At 39.7% G+C, this 21735-nt stretch overlaps 1 protein-coding gene and 1 long non-coding RNA gene across 4 annotated transcripts in view; one reads left to right on the plus strand and one right to left on the minus strand.

Annotated features, from left to right (window-relative positions):
- The window catches only part of cacna1hb (calcium channel, voltage-dependent, T type, alpha 1H subunit b), a 78268-nt gene extending 56749 nt beyond the window's left edge, over positions 1–21519 (plus strand). For 2 of the 3 annotated variants that reach the window (XM_067402705.1, XM_067402706.1), the window contains 9 exons: positions 6118–6227; positions 7566–7699; positions 8272–8342; positions 8486–8564; positions 9049–9170; positions 9359–9652; positions 12496–12652; positions 12735–12892; positions 19693–21519. In XM_067402705.1, the coding sequence (XP_067258806.1) occupies positions 6118–6227; positions 7566–7699; positions 8272–8342; positions 8486–8564; positions 9049–9170; positions 9359–9652; positions 12496–12652; positions 12735–12892; positions 19693–20709 (2142 nt within the window). In that variant the 3' untranslated portion in view covers positions 20710–21519. Of the gene's footprint in view, positions 1–6117; positions 6228–7565; positions 7700–8271; positions 8343–8485; positions 8565–9048; positions 9171–9358; positions 9653–10241; positions 10428–12495; positions 12653–12734; positions 12893–19692 lie in introns of those variants that run through there. The other variant, XM_067402708.1, reaches the window with a different exon arrangement.
- Positions 1237–4620, minus strand: LOC137033004 (uncharacterized). The gene is made up of 5 exons (XR_010896785.1): positions 4439–4620; positions 3392–3481; positions 3154–3243; positions 1838–1926; positions 1237–1715 (listed from the first exon to the last, which is right to left on the minus strand). It is a non-coding gene; the product is annotated as an uncharacterized lncRNA (long non-coding RNA).
- Positions 21520–21735: the final 216 nt, after the last annotated feature.

The following is a 21735-nucleotide window of genomic DNA, read 5'->3' on the forward strand; positions in this document are numbered from 1 at the left end:
TCTTAATATATAGACTGTCTGTTTCATTAATGTTAATCAAACAATTGTGGTATCATGGAAAAAATAAGTTGAATATATCTTTTTCCTATAGATATTTGGTTTTTACTTGGTTTGTGCCAAATCTGGTGTTATTACCAGGGATTTTGAGGTTTGGTTGCTATGTAATTTTGTTTTGGAACATTCAGAAAACTTTAACTCGATCTTTCTCAAAATTGACTTTTCTGACTTTGTCACTTTTTGTCAGATTCCAACAAATCATACATTATTTTGAAGGTTTTATAAAAGAGAATGTGAAAATAATTCAACTCATTTTTTGAAAATTTGGTCATTGCAACTCATTTTGCCAGCAGGGGTCACAATTATACCTATTATATTATTTCAGCTTTAAATGAGATTTAGACATTTTTCTTTAGGAACTAACTGAAATAAAATAAGTTTAATTATATTTCTGTTTCTGTTAACATTTTTTAGTATTTTTTATTTTTGGTTTTAGTTTACGATAACAACATATGTATTTCAGAGTGAAACAGTATTCAGTGAGAAACAAATATAGGTTGAGACTTGATTTTATGCACCTGGAATTGATTGGACTATGAAAATTGGGAGTTACAATACAGATTAGGTGTGTTCGACTTCATGTGGTGTTGCACGGACAAATCGGCGAAAGTTTCAGACACTTTCTGCTTCTCTTAGTGACACTTTTGCTTACTTTATTACAAACAGTATGGATTAGTACACTCAAAAAAATGATCCTTTAAACCTACTTAATTTTATTATGGACAGTGGTTCCACACAAGCAAATTGTTTTTTATTAACATTAATAGAATTTTTTTAATCTATGTAAAATTCTTGTGTTGTGACAACACAACTGAATGAGGACAAATCTATTTAAAATAGTAATGTCAAATCAAATCAATGCAATTGCTTCCCTGTAACTTAAACTTGTTAAGTTTAGTGGACATGCTTTAGTTTATTTAAAACCAGCCAAATATGTTTCATTCAACCAACAAAAGGAGGTTTGTTTCAAATAACTCAATTAAATTATGGACAGTGGTTCCATCCAATTAGGTTTTGTTACTTTAACTCAGTGATTTCTATTTAAAGTAACTCCCTTCAAAGCAGCATTTATTTGTGTGTGATAACCTTGTAGAGACAAAAAAAACACAAGATATGTAACAAGTTATCAAACTGTATTTGTCAGTTGCAATAAACTGTTTTAAACAGCCTATTCAGTCATTACATTCAAGAATCTTTAAACTTGTGCAAATGCTTTTAACAGTCTGATGTAAAAGTAATTTTAGATAATGTTAGAATCAAAAGACTTCTGCAAACTCAAGAAAGTGAAAATTAACCTAGAAAAACAAAAACAAACAAAGGATAAATATAATTTTTTTTTTTATACAAATTTACAAAAAAAAAAAAGTGTCCAGATGGTAGTGTGCTCTTCAATGCACTTTATTGGATAACTTGTTGCCATCAATTTTTGCAGTGCTTTGAAAGTATACCTGAATCCAGGAGGGTAGCTCAAATTCAGTCCATATTTTAGTCTCATCAACATGGCTGTATATGGCATATGGGACACTGCTAAGGTCTGAAGAACCTTTTGCCCCTCTAACACCACTCCAACATCTGCTAGGCTCTCTTCTATATCTGCACCTTCCAGTCTTATGAAATAAATCCCCATCAAAGTCTTCTGAATCGCCTCCTGTCCTGTCCTAGTGTGGATATTAAAAACAAACAAACAAAAACAGTACTCTTAAATTCCTGTGTATTAACTTTAACAAAGCATTTAGCATCCTTGAAAATAAACAACATTTTAAAATGCACATATACTCACCATATACAGATCAGACTGCTAGGGCCTTCTTTCATGTAGACACAGAGAGATTTGATTGTGCACTCTCTCTTCAGTTCACTGTCACCATTCTAAAGATGCAAACAACAACAACATTACCCAAATATAGCCTTTAAATATAATAATTCACCTTTCCATAGGATTACCCTGCCATTGCTCCCATCATACTCAACCACTTTCAGTTATCCATCCTCCTCATGCTTTACATCAGGTTGTGAAAGCTTGCTCTTAGAGGGACTGTTCTGCAGAGTTTAACTCAACCCAAATTAAATGCACCTGAACCATCAATGTTTTTTTGAATTTTCAAATAAGAACAAAGTGTTAAACTTTCAGCTTGCGCTGGGGTAAGTTAGAGCTAAACTCTGCAGAACATTGTCCATTAACAATAGTGTTATACATGTAACATCTGTCAGTTACTTTGCATTTATTGTATTTATCATGGTAATAAACAATCTTATATCTGTTTTTTTTATGCATGCTCATGACCATAACCCCAGTGAGAAAATATTGTTTTAAAGGGTTAGTTTACCCTAAAATTAAATTTCTGTCATTTATTACTCACCCTCATGTCGTACCACACCAGTAAGATCTTCGTTCATCTTCTGAACACAAATTAAGATATTTTTGCTGATATCCCAGGGTATCTGATCTACTCAAAGGCAGCAACGTCATTGCACCTTTTGACGTCCAAAAAGTTAGTTAAAAATATGGTTAAAGTAGTCCATGTGACTGCAGTGGTTCAACTTTAATGTTATGAAGCGATAATAATACTTTTTGTGGTCAAAAACAAAACAAACATTATGACTTTATTCAACAATTTGAACTGTCATCCTTGTTTACATCCGAATGCCAACTTAGTATAGGCTGAAGCTGAACACGTGCATTTGATGCTGACACAGGAGTCAGCCAATAACGAGCTGTTATTCGGACGTAAACAAACAGAGTTCACTACGTATGACAACAGTTTAAATTGTTGAATAAAGTCATTATTTTTGTTTTTGTGCAAAAATAGTATTCCCGTCACTTCATACCATTAAGGTTAAACCACTGCAGTCACGTTGACTATTTTAACCATGTTTTTAACTACATTTCTGAACGTCAAAAGGTGTAATGACGTTGCTGCCTATGAGTAGATCAGATACCCTCAGATTTCATCAAAAATATCCTAATTTGTGTTCTGAAGATGAATGAAGGTCTTACCGGTGTGGAACGACATGAGGGAGAGTAATGACAGAAATTTAATTTTGCGTAAACTAACGCTTTAATTCAAGGTTTTTTTTGAGTGTAGTTTTTCATACCTGTGTAGTGGGCACCAAGAGATGTTTAATTTTTTGTCCAAGGACGACTCCTCAATTTGCAAACATCAGTTTTCCAGAGTATCCATCCAGCTTGACAACGAATGTTGACACCAATGGGATAAATTTAAAACAAAGACGTTATGAAGAGCAGGTTTAGCAGTTTTATTGTGCCAAGCCATGGGTTCTAACTAACTACTTTTATTAAAACCTAAAAAGACAAATACAGTGCTTCACTTACCTTAGCCAAAACACCATTTTCTCCTTCAATAAATCTCCTTCCTTTATTTCACCAAAGACAGTGACGAACTCCAAAAACCATGATGAAAAACTGTCATAAAAGTAATATCAGATAAAATGTCAAAATGTATGCATCTGCAAGGTGAACGTGGCATTATTTGTACAATTTTACTGGGACTTGCATAGCTTAGAAACTACACTGGGAGGTTTTAGGAGCTAAAACGCTTTACCCCATTTTCACAGACTAAAATGCATATTTTAGCTGTTTTGACTGAATACATTATACATGATAAATCTTAAAATATGTGGATGTCATTGTTTTATCTAAAGATGCACACCAGTAATGTTTTTTTCTAGTTTACGTTTATAAAAGCTACAATGCCCTAATTGAAATAATGCCTAATCCTGGTTTAGCCTAAGCCCTGTCTGTGAAACCAGGCCTTAATATACCAAGACTGTGATAATCAAAGACCAAACTCTGAAACACAATTCCAATAAAAGCAGATGAGCCCAAAATATCAACGCAATGCGTTTAGTTACACGATAAGCGTTTTCCTCCCATGTTTTACACGCTTAACATAGCTATTAATACCGAAACAGCAATCTAAAAATATCAAATTCTGATGATGATGATAGCCTAAACCACATGCTATTCGTGCAGATTAACCTAAAATATGAACGACGTTTACGTTAACTAAACGCGTTGCATTCATATGCTGGATTCGTCTGCATTTAACGTTAGTTTATTAATAAGGTGCGTACTGAGTTTTAACTTTTAATATCACTGTCTTAGTGCATGAAGCCACGTAAAACTTTTTCAAGTTAAGTTAAGCGTTTTACACAACAGATTAGTGTAACAAGTACAAGTATGTTACAAATAAACACGCATCTTTCAATCGCATGGAATCATCCATTAATGGCACAATAAACGTTAAACAATAAAGTTTAACACAATATTCAATATCAATATATTAAAAACATCCCAGCGCAGACTTTGTGAAACACTAACAGAAATTAAAGCCTTTAGATTAACTTTTTATTTTCTTACCTCACTGACTGACGTCTGACGCCATTCACCTTGCCACCTCCTTCGCGCCGTCTTCATCAAATACGTTGGAAGTCGTCACATCCGGTTTTTTGAATCGCTAACTTAAACACTTTACATTAGTTTAACGACTGATAATTAAGTATAGTGGAAATTGGCACAGTTTCAGTTAATGAAACGCAATACAATAGTGTTTTGGTGGGAAAAGAAATGTATGTGTGTTATTTTAACAAAACAGATTAGGGTAAAACCAACAGTGCTGCAAAACCATTTTTTTGAGTGTATGGAAAGTGGATTAGATGCAATATTTGTAAAGTACACAGATGTTTCAGATGTTTTCATGAAGCAACTGAAACGCTTTTCATGTACTGCATAATACAGCGTCATCTGTTCAAGAATAAAGTTTCACATAAGCTTATTCATAGTTTTCAAACATGTGACTGGCACAGAGACCGGGCGGGCAAAACATCCATAGAACTGCATTACATTACATGCCTGTCAATTTTCCATCTCAAAAGATGAAAAATAAAAATATGTGAATAAAATGCAAGTTTTGGGCATCTGTGATCCATATCCAGCACCTGCTGCAGTATTTCAGTCACTAAAAACAGCAAGACATTCTAAAACGCTTAACGTGAAAAACACTTAAAGTGCCTTAATGTACTAAAACAGTAATATTAAAAGACCAAATTCAGTATACACCTTATTGATGATGAATACTGAGATGAGCCCAGAATATGAATGCAATATGTTAAATGTTTTCTTTATAATGGTTTTCTATGGAAAAACTTAAAGAGAAACTGTGTGTTCCGTTTATATTATGGGTTCATCTGCTTGCCTGTACATAGTACTATGCATCATCAATAAGGTGTATATAGAAATTACTGTCTTACTTCATTAGTACTTAGTACAAACCTGGTAAAAATCACTGGCAGGCAATGGAGGAAAGCCTTGTTCTGCCCTCCGGATGGCCTTTCTTATAAGGGTGTGACGTCATGTGAAAACTATGAATACTATTTAAATACCAATAATGTGTGTCTATATGTTTTTATCAGTGTTATTTTGAGAAACATTACACAATATAACATTATGGTTACATGTAAAGAGTTTTTACGGATTTGTGAGCATTAGTGGAATTGTAGCTGTCAGAATAAACACGAAACACACGTCGTTGTCATCTGTGAATCCGGCCAATTGTGAAACATCTGTTTCATCACCAGAACCCGAGCAGCCACTCTGGAGAAGCTGTGCTGGCTGAGTCAGCCGTCTGCTCTCGAATCGCTCTTGCGGTACTTTGATGCCATACATCACAGTGATGTGCCGTTGATGCTGTCTTAAGTTGGACAAAATTTCTAACCGGCATGCACTACTTCAAGTCAGCTGCCGATTGGTCCGCGCAGTGCTGCATGAAGTCAAACACACCTAATGACATCAGGCTGGAGGGGTTGGAAAATAAGAGGGCTTTGTGATGTCAACTGGCAGGCAGAACAAGTTATTATATTTTGATGAAAGTTTTATAGTCATTTTTCATTTTTATAATAAAGATTTATAATATGCACTGATGGATCATTCACAATAAGACGAGAATCATATAAATAAATAGTCAATTTTGATTTTATGTTTAATTCAGAGTTTAATATTGCAGGTGTTTGACTGTCACTGTTTATGTCTGTGCTTCTCAGTATCTTGATGAAGGTCTGAAGTACTGTAACTATATCTTCACGCTGGTCTTTGTGTTCGAGGCTGTGCTGAAACTGGTTGCCTTTGGCTTTAGGAGATTTTTCAAAGAGAGGTAAGGCTCCCTCTTGAGGACACAATGCAGAGATGCAGAATTGTTTTTAGACAGTAAGTTCACTGGTTAGTGGTTTTCTTAAATTGACATTTCAACATGGATCGGTTCTCATCACAGAAGCGAGGAGAAAACAACTGCAATCAGTTTCATTTAATTTTAACGGCATGTTGCATATCTAAATGCATTAATATGCACTACTGTTCAAAAGTTTGGGAATTTTTTAAAATGTTTTGAAATGTGTCTTTTATGTTCACCAAGGCTGCATTTATTTGATCAAAAATACAGTAAAAACAGTAATATTGTGGAATATTTTTACAATTTAAAAGAACTGTTTATATATATATATATATATATATATATATATATATATATATATATATATATATATATATATATATATATATATATATATATATATATATATATATATAATTTATTCCTGTGATGCAAAGCTGAATTTTCAGAATCATTACTCCAGTCTTCAGTGTCACATGATTCTTCTGAAATCATTCTAATATGCTGATTTGCTGCTCAAGAAACATTTCTTATTGTTATCAAAACAGATGTGCTGCTTAACATTTTTTGTGAAAACTGTGATACTTTTTTTCTATTCTTTCTATTCTTTGAATAGAAAGTTCAAAAGAACAGTATTTATTTTAAGTAGAATTTCTTTTGATCAATTTAATGCATCTTATCTTTTGAGACTGTTATTCTGTGATGCTGATTCACAGTTATAATAAGTGGTCTGGACTTTAAGTAAAGATGAATGTCTGTGTCTGTGATGCCGACACTATCAGTGTCAAACTGCGTCTTGTTTCAATAAAATGAGCTTTGGTGCCAAACTGCTATAAAAATGATTGTTGCACACAAGTTTTTTAAACGTATCAGTCATTACCTGTCACTCTGTCAGAATCGCATGGCATGCAAATCCATGTTCCAATGTGGTATCAACTCACTGTTTGAAGTGCCTATCATAGAGAAAAGTCACATGGTGTCATGCATAATAATGAGACACGGTCTTCTCATAGGATAAGGCAATGCAGAATCATGAATAATTGTGAGACACCGCTGTGACACATCCTGTGACATTGATGCAGAGGAAGAGCCCAGAAAGTCCCTTAAATTAGTAACTTTGCTCTTTTTAAGTCAAAAATACTCTATGCTAATATTGTCTTCCATTCTCATTCATGTTTCAAGCTTGAAATTTCAGTGTTAAAGAAAGACCTTTCCTCAGGCAATCTCTAATGGTCAAGTGTAGCACTTTCCAAGAATATTAAATGGTTTCACAGGAAACACTTATCTTTATCTCGTTTTGTGTTTCTGTCTTTCTTCTGTCAGGTGGAATCAGTTAGACTTGGCAATTGTTCTTCTCTCTATCATGGGCATCACACTTGAGGAAATTGATCTGAATGCCTCTCTACCCATCAACCCCACTATTATACGCATCATGAGAGTGCTACGCATTGCCAGAGGTACCAAATGCACACACACACAAAAAAAGCACACGCCTGTCACGACAAGTGAGAAATAAAGCAATGTCTAAGACAGTTCTGAAGGACCCCCAGCCCTGCACATTTTGTATGTCGCCCTTATCTGACACAGATAAGGTCTTGCAGTCTCTACTAATGAGCTGATGAGGTGAATCAGGTGTGTTAGATGAGAGAGACATTGAAAATGTGCAGTGCTGGGGGTCCTCCAGGACAGGTTTTGGAACCACTGGTCTTAAGATGTGCCAAGAGCGAGAAGAAGTTTCCAGATTTTCCAGCACATCTGATAAAAATAGGAAATTTACCATTTTTGATTTACTCTACCGTTCACAAATTTGGGAACCATAAGATTGTCTTTCTTTTTTCAAAAGAAATTAATAATTTTATTCAGCAAGCACACATTAAACTGTGACATTTATAATGTTATAAAAGATTTCTATTTCAAATAATCTGTTCATCAAAGAATCCTGAAAAACATTCAGTTTTTTCCACAAAAAAGAAATTTCAGTGATTAAAAATGGGAATGAAATGTAATGTACAGTAAAATTCCCTTTCAGTGTTGAAGCTGTTGAAGATGGCTACAGGAATGAGATCTCTTCTGGATACAGTAGTTCAAGCTTTACCACAGGTCAGTAAGTTCATGTTTTTGTGCTGTATCTTTTGTGATTTGTTTTGTGGAACTACAGTACTTCATATAGATGCCTTACTGTATATGGCCCCAGATGATATATATGTGGCTTTATTCTGGTGATGTTCTGCTTCCTTCTCTAGGTTGGTAATCTGGGTCTGCTTTTTATGCTGCTGTTCTTCATCTATGCGGCACTGGGAGTTGAACTCTTTGGCAAACTTGGTCGGTATACCTTTCATTTCCTGTTATCACACACTGCCGTTCAAAAGTTTGGTGTTGATCATATTTTTTGCTGTTTTTGAAAGAAAACTAAGGCTGCAAAAATACAGTAAAATCAGTAATATTGTGAATAACTATTTTCTATTTTAAAATATTTAAATGTTTATATATATTTCATCATGACTCCAGACTTCAGTGTCACATGATCCTTCAGAATTCATTCTAACATGCTGACTCGGTGCAATTTTTTTTTTTCTTCAGTTTCTGATTGAAAGTTCAATAGAACAGCATGTATTTGAAATCTTTAGTAACATTATACATGTCTGTACTGTCACTTTTAATCAATTTAATGTGTCCTTGCATATATAAAAGTATTAATTTCCTTACAAAAATCTTTAAGAGCCCAAGCTTTGAATAGTAGTGTTTGTTGTTAACAAATGAATGTATATTTGAGATAAGGTATAAAAATGAATTATTTTTAAATCAGAATGCACAGAGGAGACCCCGTGTGAGGGTTTGAGCAGACACGCTACATTTCAGAACTTCGGTATGGCATTCCTCACTCTATTCCGTGTTTCCACGGGTGACAACTGGAACGGAATCATGAAGGTATTTTGCAAAGAATGAAAAGTATTCATGCCGCATGTTATGATTACCTGATTAGGGAATGCTGATGTTTGATGTTAGCTCTTAATTGGTTGTCAAAAAGATTATTTGTTGACCACATACATGCCATTATCAGTACCATTTTTGGTCTTGGCAGAACTCACAATTTCTGTGTTTCTGTGTGTGTCTAGGATACCCTGCGGGAATGTAAAAATGACAAATGTCTGAGTTACCTTCCGCTTTTGTCGCCTCTGTACTTTGTGACATTTGTGCTGGTAGCACAGTTTGTGCTGGTGAATGTTGTGGTCGCTGTGCTCATGAAACATTTAGAGGAGAGTAACAAAGATGCCCGTGAGGAGGCCGAGATGGAGGCGGAGTTGAAGGAGGAGCTCCAGGGCAGTCGTAGACAAAGCACCGCCTCTATGGGCGGAGTCATTGGGCTTGAGAGTACAGCTGTTAAAATGGAGTCTCTCTCACATGAACAGGTAAGTTCTATTAGATTAGAGTAATGATAAATGTATTTTGGATATGTGTAAGATGACAATAACATTTTAGTATAATATAAACAAAAAATCTAAAAAGTCTATTATTTTCTATAGAACTAAATCTTGCATAATTTAGAGGTGAATATTGTCTAGTACCATGAAAACCCCTCAAAAAAAAATAAAAAAAAATAAATCTTAAAGTCACCATGAAATCAAAATTGTCCATTCCTATTTTTTAGGGAATCTTTGTCGTAATCTCAGCCTGTATTTCCCTTTTTTTTTACAAAGGACTTTTATGTTGAAGTGTTTTCTGTCCCCTTGTTTCTGTGTTCAATTCCTGTTTGCCTTCTGCCTTGTTTGTCTCCATAGTGACCTTAATTAGTGCTGTGATTGTTCCCATGTGTGTCTTGTTTGCCAATCACCCCTTGTGTGTGTGTGTGTGTGTGTGTGTGTGTGTGTGTGTGTGTATATATATATATATATATATATATATATATATATATATATATATATATATATACCCAATTGTTTCTCATATTCTTTGACTTGTGTTGTCCATACTTGGTTGTATTGTGTCTTTTTGCTGTAGCTTCCTGTTCTCTCGTGTCTGGATTAAATGTCCACTACACTTGGATCCAACGCCTCTTTTATCTGCAGCAGCCACCTTACAAAACACTAGAACAACATGAATTAAGCAGAGGAAATTCTGTTCCTTCGACAAGGTATCAGTACCATCGAGGATTACTCTGTTCAGTTCTGTGCTTTTGCTAGCTGTTCAAGCCGAAAGGATGCCGTTTTGAAAGACTTTCATTGTCATGGATTAAACAAACCTGTAAAATCATTCATGCCAAGAGGGACCCCCTCACTGTGGGGGGTAGAGGAGGTCCCTTCACCTAAACAATTTTTTTTTTGGGGGTGGGAAGGCTATGTGCATCAACTACGGCTTCCAAGTCCGGTGGTCTCAAGTCCAGAGTCTCCAGCCGTCATGCCCATCACACCTGAAGCATCTAAGGCTGTCCCAGGGCATTCAAGACTGGTGTCTAGTGTGGCAGACCCACCACTGAGGTTGGTTTGCGCGGTTGCATCCCGGCGGTCCCAACAATGCCCCTGAGTCCAGCACATCCGAGTCTGGTGGTCCCGATTCCGGGGGTCTCAGAGGTTCTTCTCCTGTAAGGGCAGTTGCCATCTTGTGTATTTGGGCAGCGCACACTTCTCCAGCTCCTCCTGAGGCGGCGGTTTCCGCACCAGCTCCTCCCGAGGTGGCGGCGTCTGCTCTTGCTCCTCCCCAGGTGGTAGCGTCTGCTCCTGAGGCATCGGCATCTGCTACAGAGCATCCAGAGGTGGCGGCGTCCACTTGTGAACTCTCTGACTGCCCTGACATGACCGCAGAGGTCACTCATTAACTCTCTGTTAGCTCCGACACGACCATGGAGGTCATCCCTAAACTCTTTCACTGCATCTCATTTCGAAGGCTGTGTCCCCCGGAAGTCGTTTTTAAAAGCTGCATACATCATCGAGGTAGTCTCATTTAAGAAATGTAACCATTAGATTACAAAGTAAGAAAGAAATTACAGTATTTTACACCTCACAATGACACTCAATTTTAATATGGTTACTTTTTTTAAATAAGACATCCCTGATGACATATGCAGCCTTCAAATGCGACCTCAGGAGGACGCAGCCTCCGAGATGAGAGATAGCTAACATCTGCCCTGACAAGACCACGGAGGTTATCCCTGAACTTCCTATATGCCCCAACATGACCATGGAAGTCACCCTAGAATACCCTGCCTGTCCTGTTATGGCTTGTTTCGTCTCGGCCAGAGAGGACGTCCTAAGTTCTTCAGTTTCATCACCACCCCACGTGCTCTGCTGTGGTGGTCCTCAGCTACCTCGTGGTGGTCACCAACTTCGCTTGCTCTGCTCCGCCTTTGTGGTCCTCGGCTACCCCTCGGTGCTCCTCCCTGGCACCCCAATCCGCCCGGTTTACAGTCATGCTTCCGCCACACAGGCCTGGTTCTCCATCCCTTCCCCTAGTCCGTCTCTTCTCCACTACCTTCCTAGACTTGTTATGGAGTTATCTGGAATCCGCTCCTAAGGGAGAGGGCACTATCATAAACTCATCCTGTGTTTCACTGGAAGGATTTTTACATTGAAGTGTTTTCTGTCCTCTTGTTTCTGTGTTCATTCCTGTGTTTAATTCCTCTTTGTCTTCTGCCTTGTTTGTCTCCATAGTGACCTTGATTAGTGCTGTGATTTGTTTCCAGGTGTGTCTTGTTTGCTGATCACCCCTTGTATATACTGTATATAGTTTATTGTTTCTCATGTTCTTTGAGTAGTGTTGTCCATACTTGGTTAAATTGAGTTTGTTTGCTGTAGCTTCCTGTTCTCTCATGTCTAAATTTACCTTGTTCATTGTCTGTATTTATTTCTGTTGTCTTGGTTCAATAAATGTCCACTGCACTTGGATCCAACGCCTCCTTTGTCTGTAGCAGCCACATTACTATATTGCAGTATAAAGGATTTTTCATGTCATTTTTCAATCAATGTGCAATTTGTGTGGTCATTTTATTTTGCATTGATTTTATATATATATAATATATATATATATATATATATATATATATATATATATATATATATATATATATATATATATATATATATATATATAATTTTTTTTTTTTTTTTTATTTTTTTTTTTATAAATTTTAAGATTATATATTGTATTTTATAAACAAATAATTTTTATGCAATATGCAGTGTTTACAAGCTTGTTTTTAAGCGATGGCAGAACATTACAGTAAAAGCAATCTTATCGTAATGATTTGTTGTGCTTGCAGGGCAAAGACCCCAATTACGGCAACTTCCTGACTGTTGGGAGGCCGTCTATATCACGGATGCTGTCCTTACCTAATGATAGTTACATGCTGTATCCTATTAAGCCTGTATATGGATCCATTCATGAGAGATTCTCCAGACAGGACTCTACACTACCAGGTGATAAAACTAAGCAAGACCTTGCTGTTCTTGGCACACATATAGAGAGAAAAAATGACTAAAGCTGTTTGTGTGTTTTCAGGCTCCTCTCTCTCACTCGGCACCCAGCCCTGTGAAGATAATGCCGTAATGCAGGTTCCAGGAACTGCATCTCAGACAAGCCTGGCCTCCATTCCTGCTCCCCACCCTCTAAATCAAAGAGCGAGATCTAGCAATGCCGTCAGGGCTCTGCAGAGACAGGTACTGCAGCAACTCTCATCCTGATGTCTGTCTATGTTAGGGCTGACAATAGATTAAATCAGTTAGACAATTAGATTTTTTTTTTTTTCCTTTGTCACAAATTAAATGCAAAATTTGAGATGTCATGTGAACATTTGTGTAAAATTCCAGATCTTCTTGCTTCCATTGGATCATTCTCAAATTATTCTGGAGAATATGATTGTCAGATTTTACATAAACTGTGCTGCTGTCGTTAAAGCAAAAGAGAGACAAACCAAATACTAAAACATTCAGACATTTATGTTAATTATGTTAATTCTTATTGTAGCTACATATATTTTTAATTATGCATTTAATTATATGAATTTTATTTAATGTAATTTGTATTAAACTACAAAAATATAAAATATTATAAATATTGAATATATCATTAGCTTTATACAAAGTATAATATAAAATATATACAAAAATATTTGTATTAATTTAGTTAATGATAGATTATATATATATATATATATATATATATATATATATATATATATATATATATATATATATATATATATATATATATATATATATATATATATATATGAACTCACATAGTATGATAGAAAATAATGTGAAGCTAATATTTGAGGAGGAAAAAAAACACAGAAGTTTTATTCAGAGGCCCAAACTGAGAAAAATATAGAATTTGGTACAGATGCTGTTTATTTATATGACCAAAAAGTAAGATGAAATTCTGATAGCTTGTAATGTAAATCAATGATATGTGATGTACATCGATTAACAAATATATAATTCATAATTTAATATTTAATATATAACATTATATATTACATTAATTATATATTATATTAAAATATATAATTTTATATGTAATAAATTTAAAATATACATTTTAATCTACAGTGGCATGAAAAAGTATGTGAACCCCTTGCAGAATCTGTGAAAATGAGAATTATTTTAATAAAATAAGAGGGATAATAAAAAATGCATGTTATTTTTTGTTTAGAACTGTCCTGAGTAAGATATTTTACATAAAAGATGTTTGCATTTAGTTCACATGACAAAACAATAGCTGAATTTATTAAAATAACCCCATTCATACGTATGTGAACCATTGATTCTCAATACTGTGTGTGGTTACCTGATGATCCACGACTGTTTTTATGTTTTGTGATGGTTGTTCGTGAGTCTTCAGAAAAATCCTCCAGCTCCTGCAGATTCATCAGTTTTCAAGCATTTTTGCATATTTGAACCCTTTCCAGCAGTGACTGTAGGATTTTGAGATTCATCTTTTCACACTGACGACAACTGAGGGACTCAAACACAACTATTAAAAAAGGTTCAAACATTCACTGATGCTCCGGAAGGAAACAATATGCATTAAGAGCCAAGGGGTGAAAACTTTTGAATTCAAATATCAAGGTAAATTGTACTTAATTTTTCTGCCGGGAAACATGCAAGTCTCTTCTGTTGCTTCCGAAGGGCAGTACTAAATGAAAAACAATGATATTTAAACAAAATAAGAAAAATTGTGACATCTTCACCCTGTTCAAAAGTTTTCACCCCCTGATTCTTAATGCATCGTGTTTCCTTCTGGATCATCAGTGAATGTTTGAACATTTTTTAATAGTTGTGTTTGAGTCCCTCAATTGTCCTCAGTATGAAAACACAGATCTCAAAATCATACAGTCACTGCTGGAAAGGGTTCAAATATGCAAAAATGCTTGAAAACTGAAGAATCTGCAGGAGCTGGAGGATTTTTCTGAAGAACAGAGCTCAGTTTAACTGCTCAGGACAAACAAGGGACTCACAAACAACCATCACACAACATAAAAACAGTCGTGGATCATCAGGTAACCACACAGTATTGAGAATCAATGATTCACATACTTAAGAATGGGGTTCCCTTTCGTGGGAACTGTCGACGCTGCGTGGTAACGCATTGGGAACCTTCTGCGTGATGTCGTCACTGAAGCACTCATGTATCTAGCCAATCGCGAAGCGAGACGTCAGAGACGGGTGACGTCACGGACCAGGAAACTATAAAGCACACTCGGATGCAGAGCACGCCAGCTTCTGTTGTCTTCAGCAAGCGCTCTCTGTATCTTGTGTGTCTTATTTGGTGTTGTTTGTCTTATTACATATAAACAAGTCAAGATCTCTTCGTCTGAGGACAAGAGTATCTCACACCAATCCATATATTTATATATAAAAAAGACACGTATTATGGCGAGAAACAGCAGTGAAATGGGAGTGAGCCCAGGCAGCTCTCGAGGGAGCGTCTGTGTGCACTGTAAAAACTCGCTCTCAGGACACTGCTGCAGTGTTCCCCGCGGATCGGGTCCCGCTTCTGCTGAGGCAGGGCGGAGGCTCCGTTCATGGGGTTCACAAATGGATCTGACAGAGGGATTAGAGACGGGCGCGCCTTTTCTCTGCCCTCACCAGCCAGGTTCAGCGCCGTCTCCCAGGTGGAAGCACGCTCTGCGGTTTCTTCCCCCGGGTTTTCCCCCTGTGCTACACTACAAAGCGAGTTGGGATACACACGATTTATGTGTTGTTTGCTGGGAGTGGAGCGTGCACGTCAGCTCACAACTGACAGTGACCGTGTTCATTCATAAAAATGTCCCGAAGAAAAGTATGCACTAGCGGGAGTTTTGTAGCTCCACTCCTGTTGGCTTTATTCTCGAGGGAATAAAAGTCTATTGCAAAGCTCGAATCTCGCGCTTGTCGAGGCAGCGCGTGGATTGAGTTTTCATTAAAGAATATAGCTCAGATCTCGCGCTTGCCGAGGCAGCGCGTAGACTGAGTTTTCATTAAAGAATATATGGCTCGGATCTCGCGTTGCCGAGGCAGCGCGTAGATTAAGTCTGCAAGAATGAAAATACGGCTCGGGTCTTGCGTTTGCCGAGGCTGCGCATATATCACGTGTCCGTAATTATGCATGTGTGTGTATGTGTATGTATATATTAAGGGATCTGAGTAGACGGGAGTTCCCTTTCTCTATTTCCTAAAATACCTTGCGAATTATTACGAGCTATAATTCTTTTTTTGTATTCTAAATATATTCAGTCTGTTCAAAAATATAAGAACTGGCTGCATTTAATTTGAGGATTAAATGAAATATTGAATACATTAAATTCTGAGGAATTTAAAAGCCTCCGGACTAGGATGGATCTGAGGACCGTCATTATCTCTCGGAAGGCTTCAAAGAAGAGGTCCTGACATAGTGCAGGATCTCTCGAGGGGCAGCCCCTCCGGGGGGTTCGGATATCGGGTCCTCCTCGGTGCCCTCAGGGGACCGTTCTGTCAACCCTGCCACCAAGCGTGAGTCAGGGCACAGCAGTTCCCACCGACCCTCCGAGGAGGGCCGGCCACTTGATTCGATTGTTCTCTGCCGGTGCGCCGCTCAGAGCGTCGAATCAGGTGCTCAAAAAACACCAGAGGCCAGTCTCGAGAGGCTGGTACCCTTAGTAGATTTTCTAGTAGAGTGGAAACTTCTTCCGAATATATCAAAATGGGTGCAGCTCACTATAAAAGAGGGTTACAAGATCCAGTTCGGGTCTCGCCCGCCCAGATTCAACGGGGTTCTTCCCACAGTGGTAACCCCCGAGCAGTCTCTGGTTATGGAACAAGAAGTTGCGATGACTTTTGCGAAAAGGAGCTATAGAAAGGGTTCCTCCTCCCAGCAATCAGTCAGGGTTCTACAGCCGTTACTTCATTGTTCCAAAGAAGGATGGAGGTCTACGACCTATTATAGATTTACGTGTGCTAAATCGCTCAATACAAAAGCTCAAGTTCAAGATGCTGACACTCAAACAGATTATACCACAGATCAGGTCCGAGGACTGGTTTGTGGCAATAGACCTGAAAGATGCTTACTTTCATGTGTCCATCCATCCTTCTCACAGGAAGTTCCTCAGGTTTGCTTTCGGGGCGAAGCGCTTACCAGTACAGGGTTCTTCCGTTCGGCCTATCATTATCACCCCGCACATTCACGAAATGCGTGGACGCAGCTCTGGCTCCGCTGAGGATCCAGGGCATTCGCATACTGAATTATATCGACGATTGGTTGATTCTAGCTCAGTCAGAGCAACTAGCAGTTCAGCATCGAGATGCTGTTCTGTCCCATATGAAGAGGCTTGGGCTGAGGCTCAATGCCAAAAAGAGTGTGCTAGTTCCAGCTCAATCCACCAACTATCTGGGTGTAGTGTGGGACTCCACCACGATGCGGGCACATTTGTCTCCCGCTCGGGTGAGTGCCATTCTTATGGCTATGAAAGGGGTGAAGTTAGGCCAGTCACTCACTGTAAAACAGTTCCAGAAACTGCTGGGTCTGATGGCAGCTGCGTCCAACGTGATACCTTTTGGCCTTCTGCACATGAGGCCCCTACAGTGGTGGCTCAGGACCAGGGGGTTCTCCCCGAGGGGGAAAGCCCTTACGCATGAGCAAAGACTCAAAACGATGTCTTCGTTCTCTGACCATGTGGAAAGACCCCGGTTCCTGTCCCAGGGACCCGTGTTGGGGGCCACTACTCGTCGAGTAACGCTTACGACGGACGCCTCCCTCACGGGCTGGGGAGCGATCATGAGTGGTCGCTCAGCTCAGGGTCTTTGGGAAGACCATCAGCTCTCTTGGCACATAAATCGGCTAGAGATGATGGCAGTGTTCCTAGCTCTGAAACACTTTCTCCCAGACCTGAGAGGTTACCATGTGTTGGTTCGTACGGACAACACTGCAGTGGTTGCATATATAAATCATCAGGGGGGTCTGCGGTCTCGCCGACTATATTACTTGGCCCGTCAGATCCTCCTGTGGTCCCAAGGGAAGCTGCTCTCGCTGAGGGCAGCTTACATCCCGGGACATCAAAATGTGGGAGCAGATGCCCTGTCGAGGCAGGGGCCAAGGCCCGGGGAGTGGAAACTCCACCCAGAAGTGGTGAATCTCCTATGGAAAAATTTCGGTCGAGCGGAAGTCGACCTGTTCGCCTCGGGAGAGTCAACCCAGTGTCCGCTCTGGTACTCCCTAACACATCCAGCACCTCTGGGTCTGGATGCTATGGTACAGACGTGGCCGAGGCTGCGCCTGTACGCATTTCCCCCGATCGCCCTGCTCCTGGGAGTTCTGGAAAAAGTACGCCGAGAAGGGGGCCAATCTAATACTGGTAGCCCCATTCTGGCCAACCAGGATATGGTTCTCAGACCTAGTGTCGTTACTCAACGGCTCCCCCAATGGAGCTTCCTCTCAGACAGGACCTCCTGTCTCAAGCGGGCGGCATGATTATACATCCCCGCCCAGAACGACTGAAACTATGGGCCTGGCCTCTGAGGGGGCCAGACTCATAAATGCTGGTCTCCCAACCGAGGTTGTGGAGACCATTCTTAACTCCAGAGCTCCCGCCACGAGGAAGTTGTATGCCTACAAATGGAATTTGTTTTCTACCTGGTGCAGACACAATAATACGGACCCTGTCCTTTCTTCTGTTAGCTTTGTGCTAAAATTCCTCCAGAAAAAATTCTCGGAGGGCCTATCTCACTCAACCTTAAAGGTTTATGTTGCAGCAATTTCAGCATATCATGCTCCTCTTGAGGGGAATATCTCGGTAGGTCGAGACCCCCTCGTCACACGCTTCCTCCGTGGCACACTGAGGTTGAGGCCTCCAGTGCGCACAAGGGTGCCAACCTGGGACTTGGCTGTGGTCTTACAAGGGTTAGCTGAGGCTCCCTTTGAACCATTAGAGGAGGTTCCTGAGAGGTTCCTCACTCTGAAAACGATTCTTTTATTAGCTATCACTTCTCTGAAGCGGATAGGAGATTTACAAGCACTTTCTGTTGCTCCCTCTTTCCTTGAATTTGCTCCAGGAATGGTGAAAGCATTCCTGTATCCTAAACCGGGTGATGTCCCAAAGGTCCCTACCAATGTCCCAGGCCCCATTGTGCTTCAGTCTTTCTATCCTCCTCCATTTGAATCTGCGGATCAGGAAAAATTGAATCTGTTATGCCCAGTAAGGGCTTTGGATACTTATGTCCACAGAGCTGCCCTGTGGCGTAAGTCAGATCAGTTGTTTGTCTGTTATGGGTCCCCTAGAAAAGGGGGCCCAGCATCAAAACAGAGAATGAGCAAGTGGGTGGTCGAGGCCATCTCACTTGCATACGAAGCGGCCGGACAGCCCTCTCCCTTGAATGTTCGCGCCCATTCTACCAGGGGTATGGCGGCATCAAAAGCTCTGATGTCAGGAGTCTCCATGAGTGACATATGTGATGCAGCTGGATGGTCATGCCAGCACACATTTATTAAATATTATAACCTTGATGTTGGCTCCACTCCGGGGTCCTCTGTCCTGTCAAGATAACCTTGGCAAGTGCTTGAGCTACGGCTCAGTTGGGATTGCGTTCCCAATGCGTTACCACGCAGCGTCGACAGTTCCCACGAAAGGGAACGTCTCAGGTTACAGATGTAACCCTGGTTCCCTGAGTAGGGAACGAGACGCTGCGTCTCTTGCCGTACCCCTGCACACTTGCAAGTGCTTGCTTCAGACTTACTTAGAAGCTGGCGTGCTCTGCATCCGAGTGTGCTTTATAGTTTCCTGGTCCGTGACGTCACCCGTCTCTGACGTCTCGCTTCGCGATTGGCTAGATACATGAGTGCTTCAGTGACGACATCACGCAGAAGGTTCCCAATGCGTTACCACGCAGCGTCTTGTTCCCTACTCAGGGAACCAGGGTTACATCTGTAACCTGAGACGTTTTCAATCTGGTAGTGTAATGAATCATTTTTTAATGTGTGTTCTTACATCTGTTCTTTCATACAGCAAGCAATAAAGAGCGACTCCATTGATTCCACAAACGCTGACTCCAGAGACACCTTACATATCCCTAGCAAGCCCTCCTCCAGTGATAATCTTCTTCTCAAAGTACCCATCATGCCCCTCACCAGCGGATCTGCCCCCTGTTCCCCCCAGGCCTCACCTCCCCTCCGCAGCCGGACAGCGAGCGTACAAACAAACAGACACGTATACAGCCAGCGCAGCATCCCCTGCCGACAGACCGCGTACCATACGCAATCCAGAAAATCTCTGGAAATAATGCACGCACATGCACAGACCAAACTACGGGATTCGGACGGTCCTGACGAGGCGGTCCGACTCAACCCGAACATCACCCAAAGAAGAGCCTCTCGCTGTGGGGGACACAGCCACAGTTTGTCCCCTTGCGACCCATCTTTCTGTTCTGACAGCCAGTCTCAGGACTCATTGCACAGTGGGGCGGCCCGTCAACCGGATAGTCTACGGAAGTACAACAGTATGGAAAATAATGGCTTCCTGTCTCAGCTTCACATCCCTCGCCGTCACTCAACGCACGGAGAGGAGTTACTTCTTCAGCAGCAGACCATTTCACCATCACCTGGACCTTCTCCAACACCCAAGAAGGAGAAAATGAGCCCGCCGTGCATCTCCATCGACCCTCCCACCGATGCGGATTTTCCGTGTCCAGGGGTCAGCCAGGAGCGCAGCACAGTCCTAAGGCGGCGGACCCCGTCGTTTGACTCCGCACTACCACGGGAGTCCTTAGATCTTCCTGACGTGCAGGACGAACCTATTTTGCCGAGTCATTTGCCCCTCCCGCAGTTCTCTTTTGACCAATCGGATGTAAGTTCCCTGAGTAGCCTGTCGGAACTGCTTTCAGATAGTGACCAGTCGACGCACTCCTTCCCTCCTGAGGCCCGGTCGGGGCTTGTGGGAGAAGCAGGTCGGAGTCCACTCAGGAAGAAGGTATTGGTCAGAATGGTCAGCACTAGGGATCCAGCAAATGAGGATTCGGTTGCATAGGCAAATGAGCAGGAAGACAATTACGCATTCCGCCTCTTTATAAAGCATTTTAATTACAGGAAGAGGCGGTGTCGGCAAAAGTATGCAAATGTGTTTCTGATGGAACTGATCTTTTTTTGCCTGATCATATTGATTAGGGAACTTTTGTTAGTGTTCATCATCACACACACATTGATATTGTGACATTTTATGTGAATTCATATGAAAATCCATCACAGAACCATGTTGCATCGTGGCATATAATTACTGCACATGACGGTCCGATTTTAACCCTCATATTTTGTTTGGGGTCTGACTGGTTGATCATTTAATTGCTCAAAAAGTGTCATTTAAATTAACCCTGTAAAGTCTGACATATGAAATAATAGTAAAAAAATAAATAAAAAAAATCGATTTTGAAATGCATCACTTTATTGAACCTTTAGACAAAATATTTTTAAAAATCTGCAAAACAAAAAAAGTTTGATAATGTATTTTGTTGAGTATCATATTTTATACATCAGGCTTTTATGGCTCATATTGCATGATATAGAAAAATGGAAGGGAAAAAAACACCTTAATTTTATTCAGAGGCAGTGAAAATACGCAATTTGGTGCAGTTGCAGATATTTATAAGGCCAAAAAGTAAGTTTGAAATTAGGATAGCTTGTAATTTAAGTCAATAAGATTATAGCAGACTATTCACATAAATATCAGTTGTCACTCTGTGTCTCCCAATAATATCTTTGTAAGATGTTTTATGATCAAAGCGTTGTACTTTTTATTGTGGAAGCAAAACATATAATGCAATGCAATACAACACTCTGAAGAATGCTGGGATAAAAACAACCCAAGTTGGGTTGAAAATGGACAAATCCAGCAACTGGGTTGTTTTACCCCAGCGGTTGGGTTAAATGTTTGCCCATCCTGTTGGGTAGTTTTATTTAACTCAAGTATTGTGTAAAAATTACTGTATTGCGTGCTTAAAATGAACCCAAAATATATTAGAAATGAACATTTATTAATAAGTTTATTGAATAATTAAAC

The sequence above is a fragment of the Chanodichthys erythropterus genome, chromosome 12, assembly GCF_024489055.1.
Source record: "Chanodichthys erythropterus isolate Z2021 chromosome 12, ASM2448905v1, whole genome shotgun sequence".
Taxonomy (NCBI): Eukaryota; Metazoa; Chordata; class Actinopteri; order Cypriniformes; family Xenocyprididae; genus Chanodichthys; species Chanodichthys erythropterus.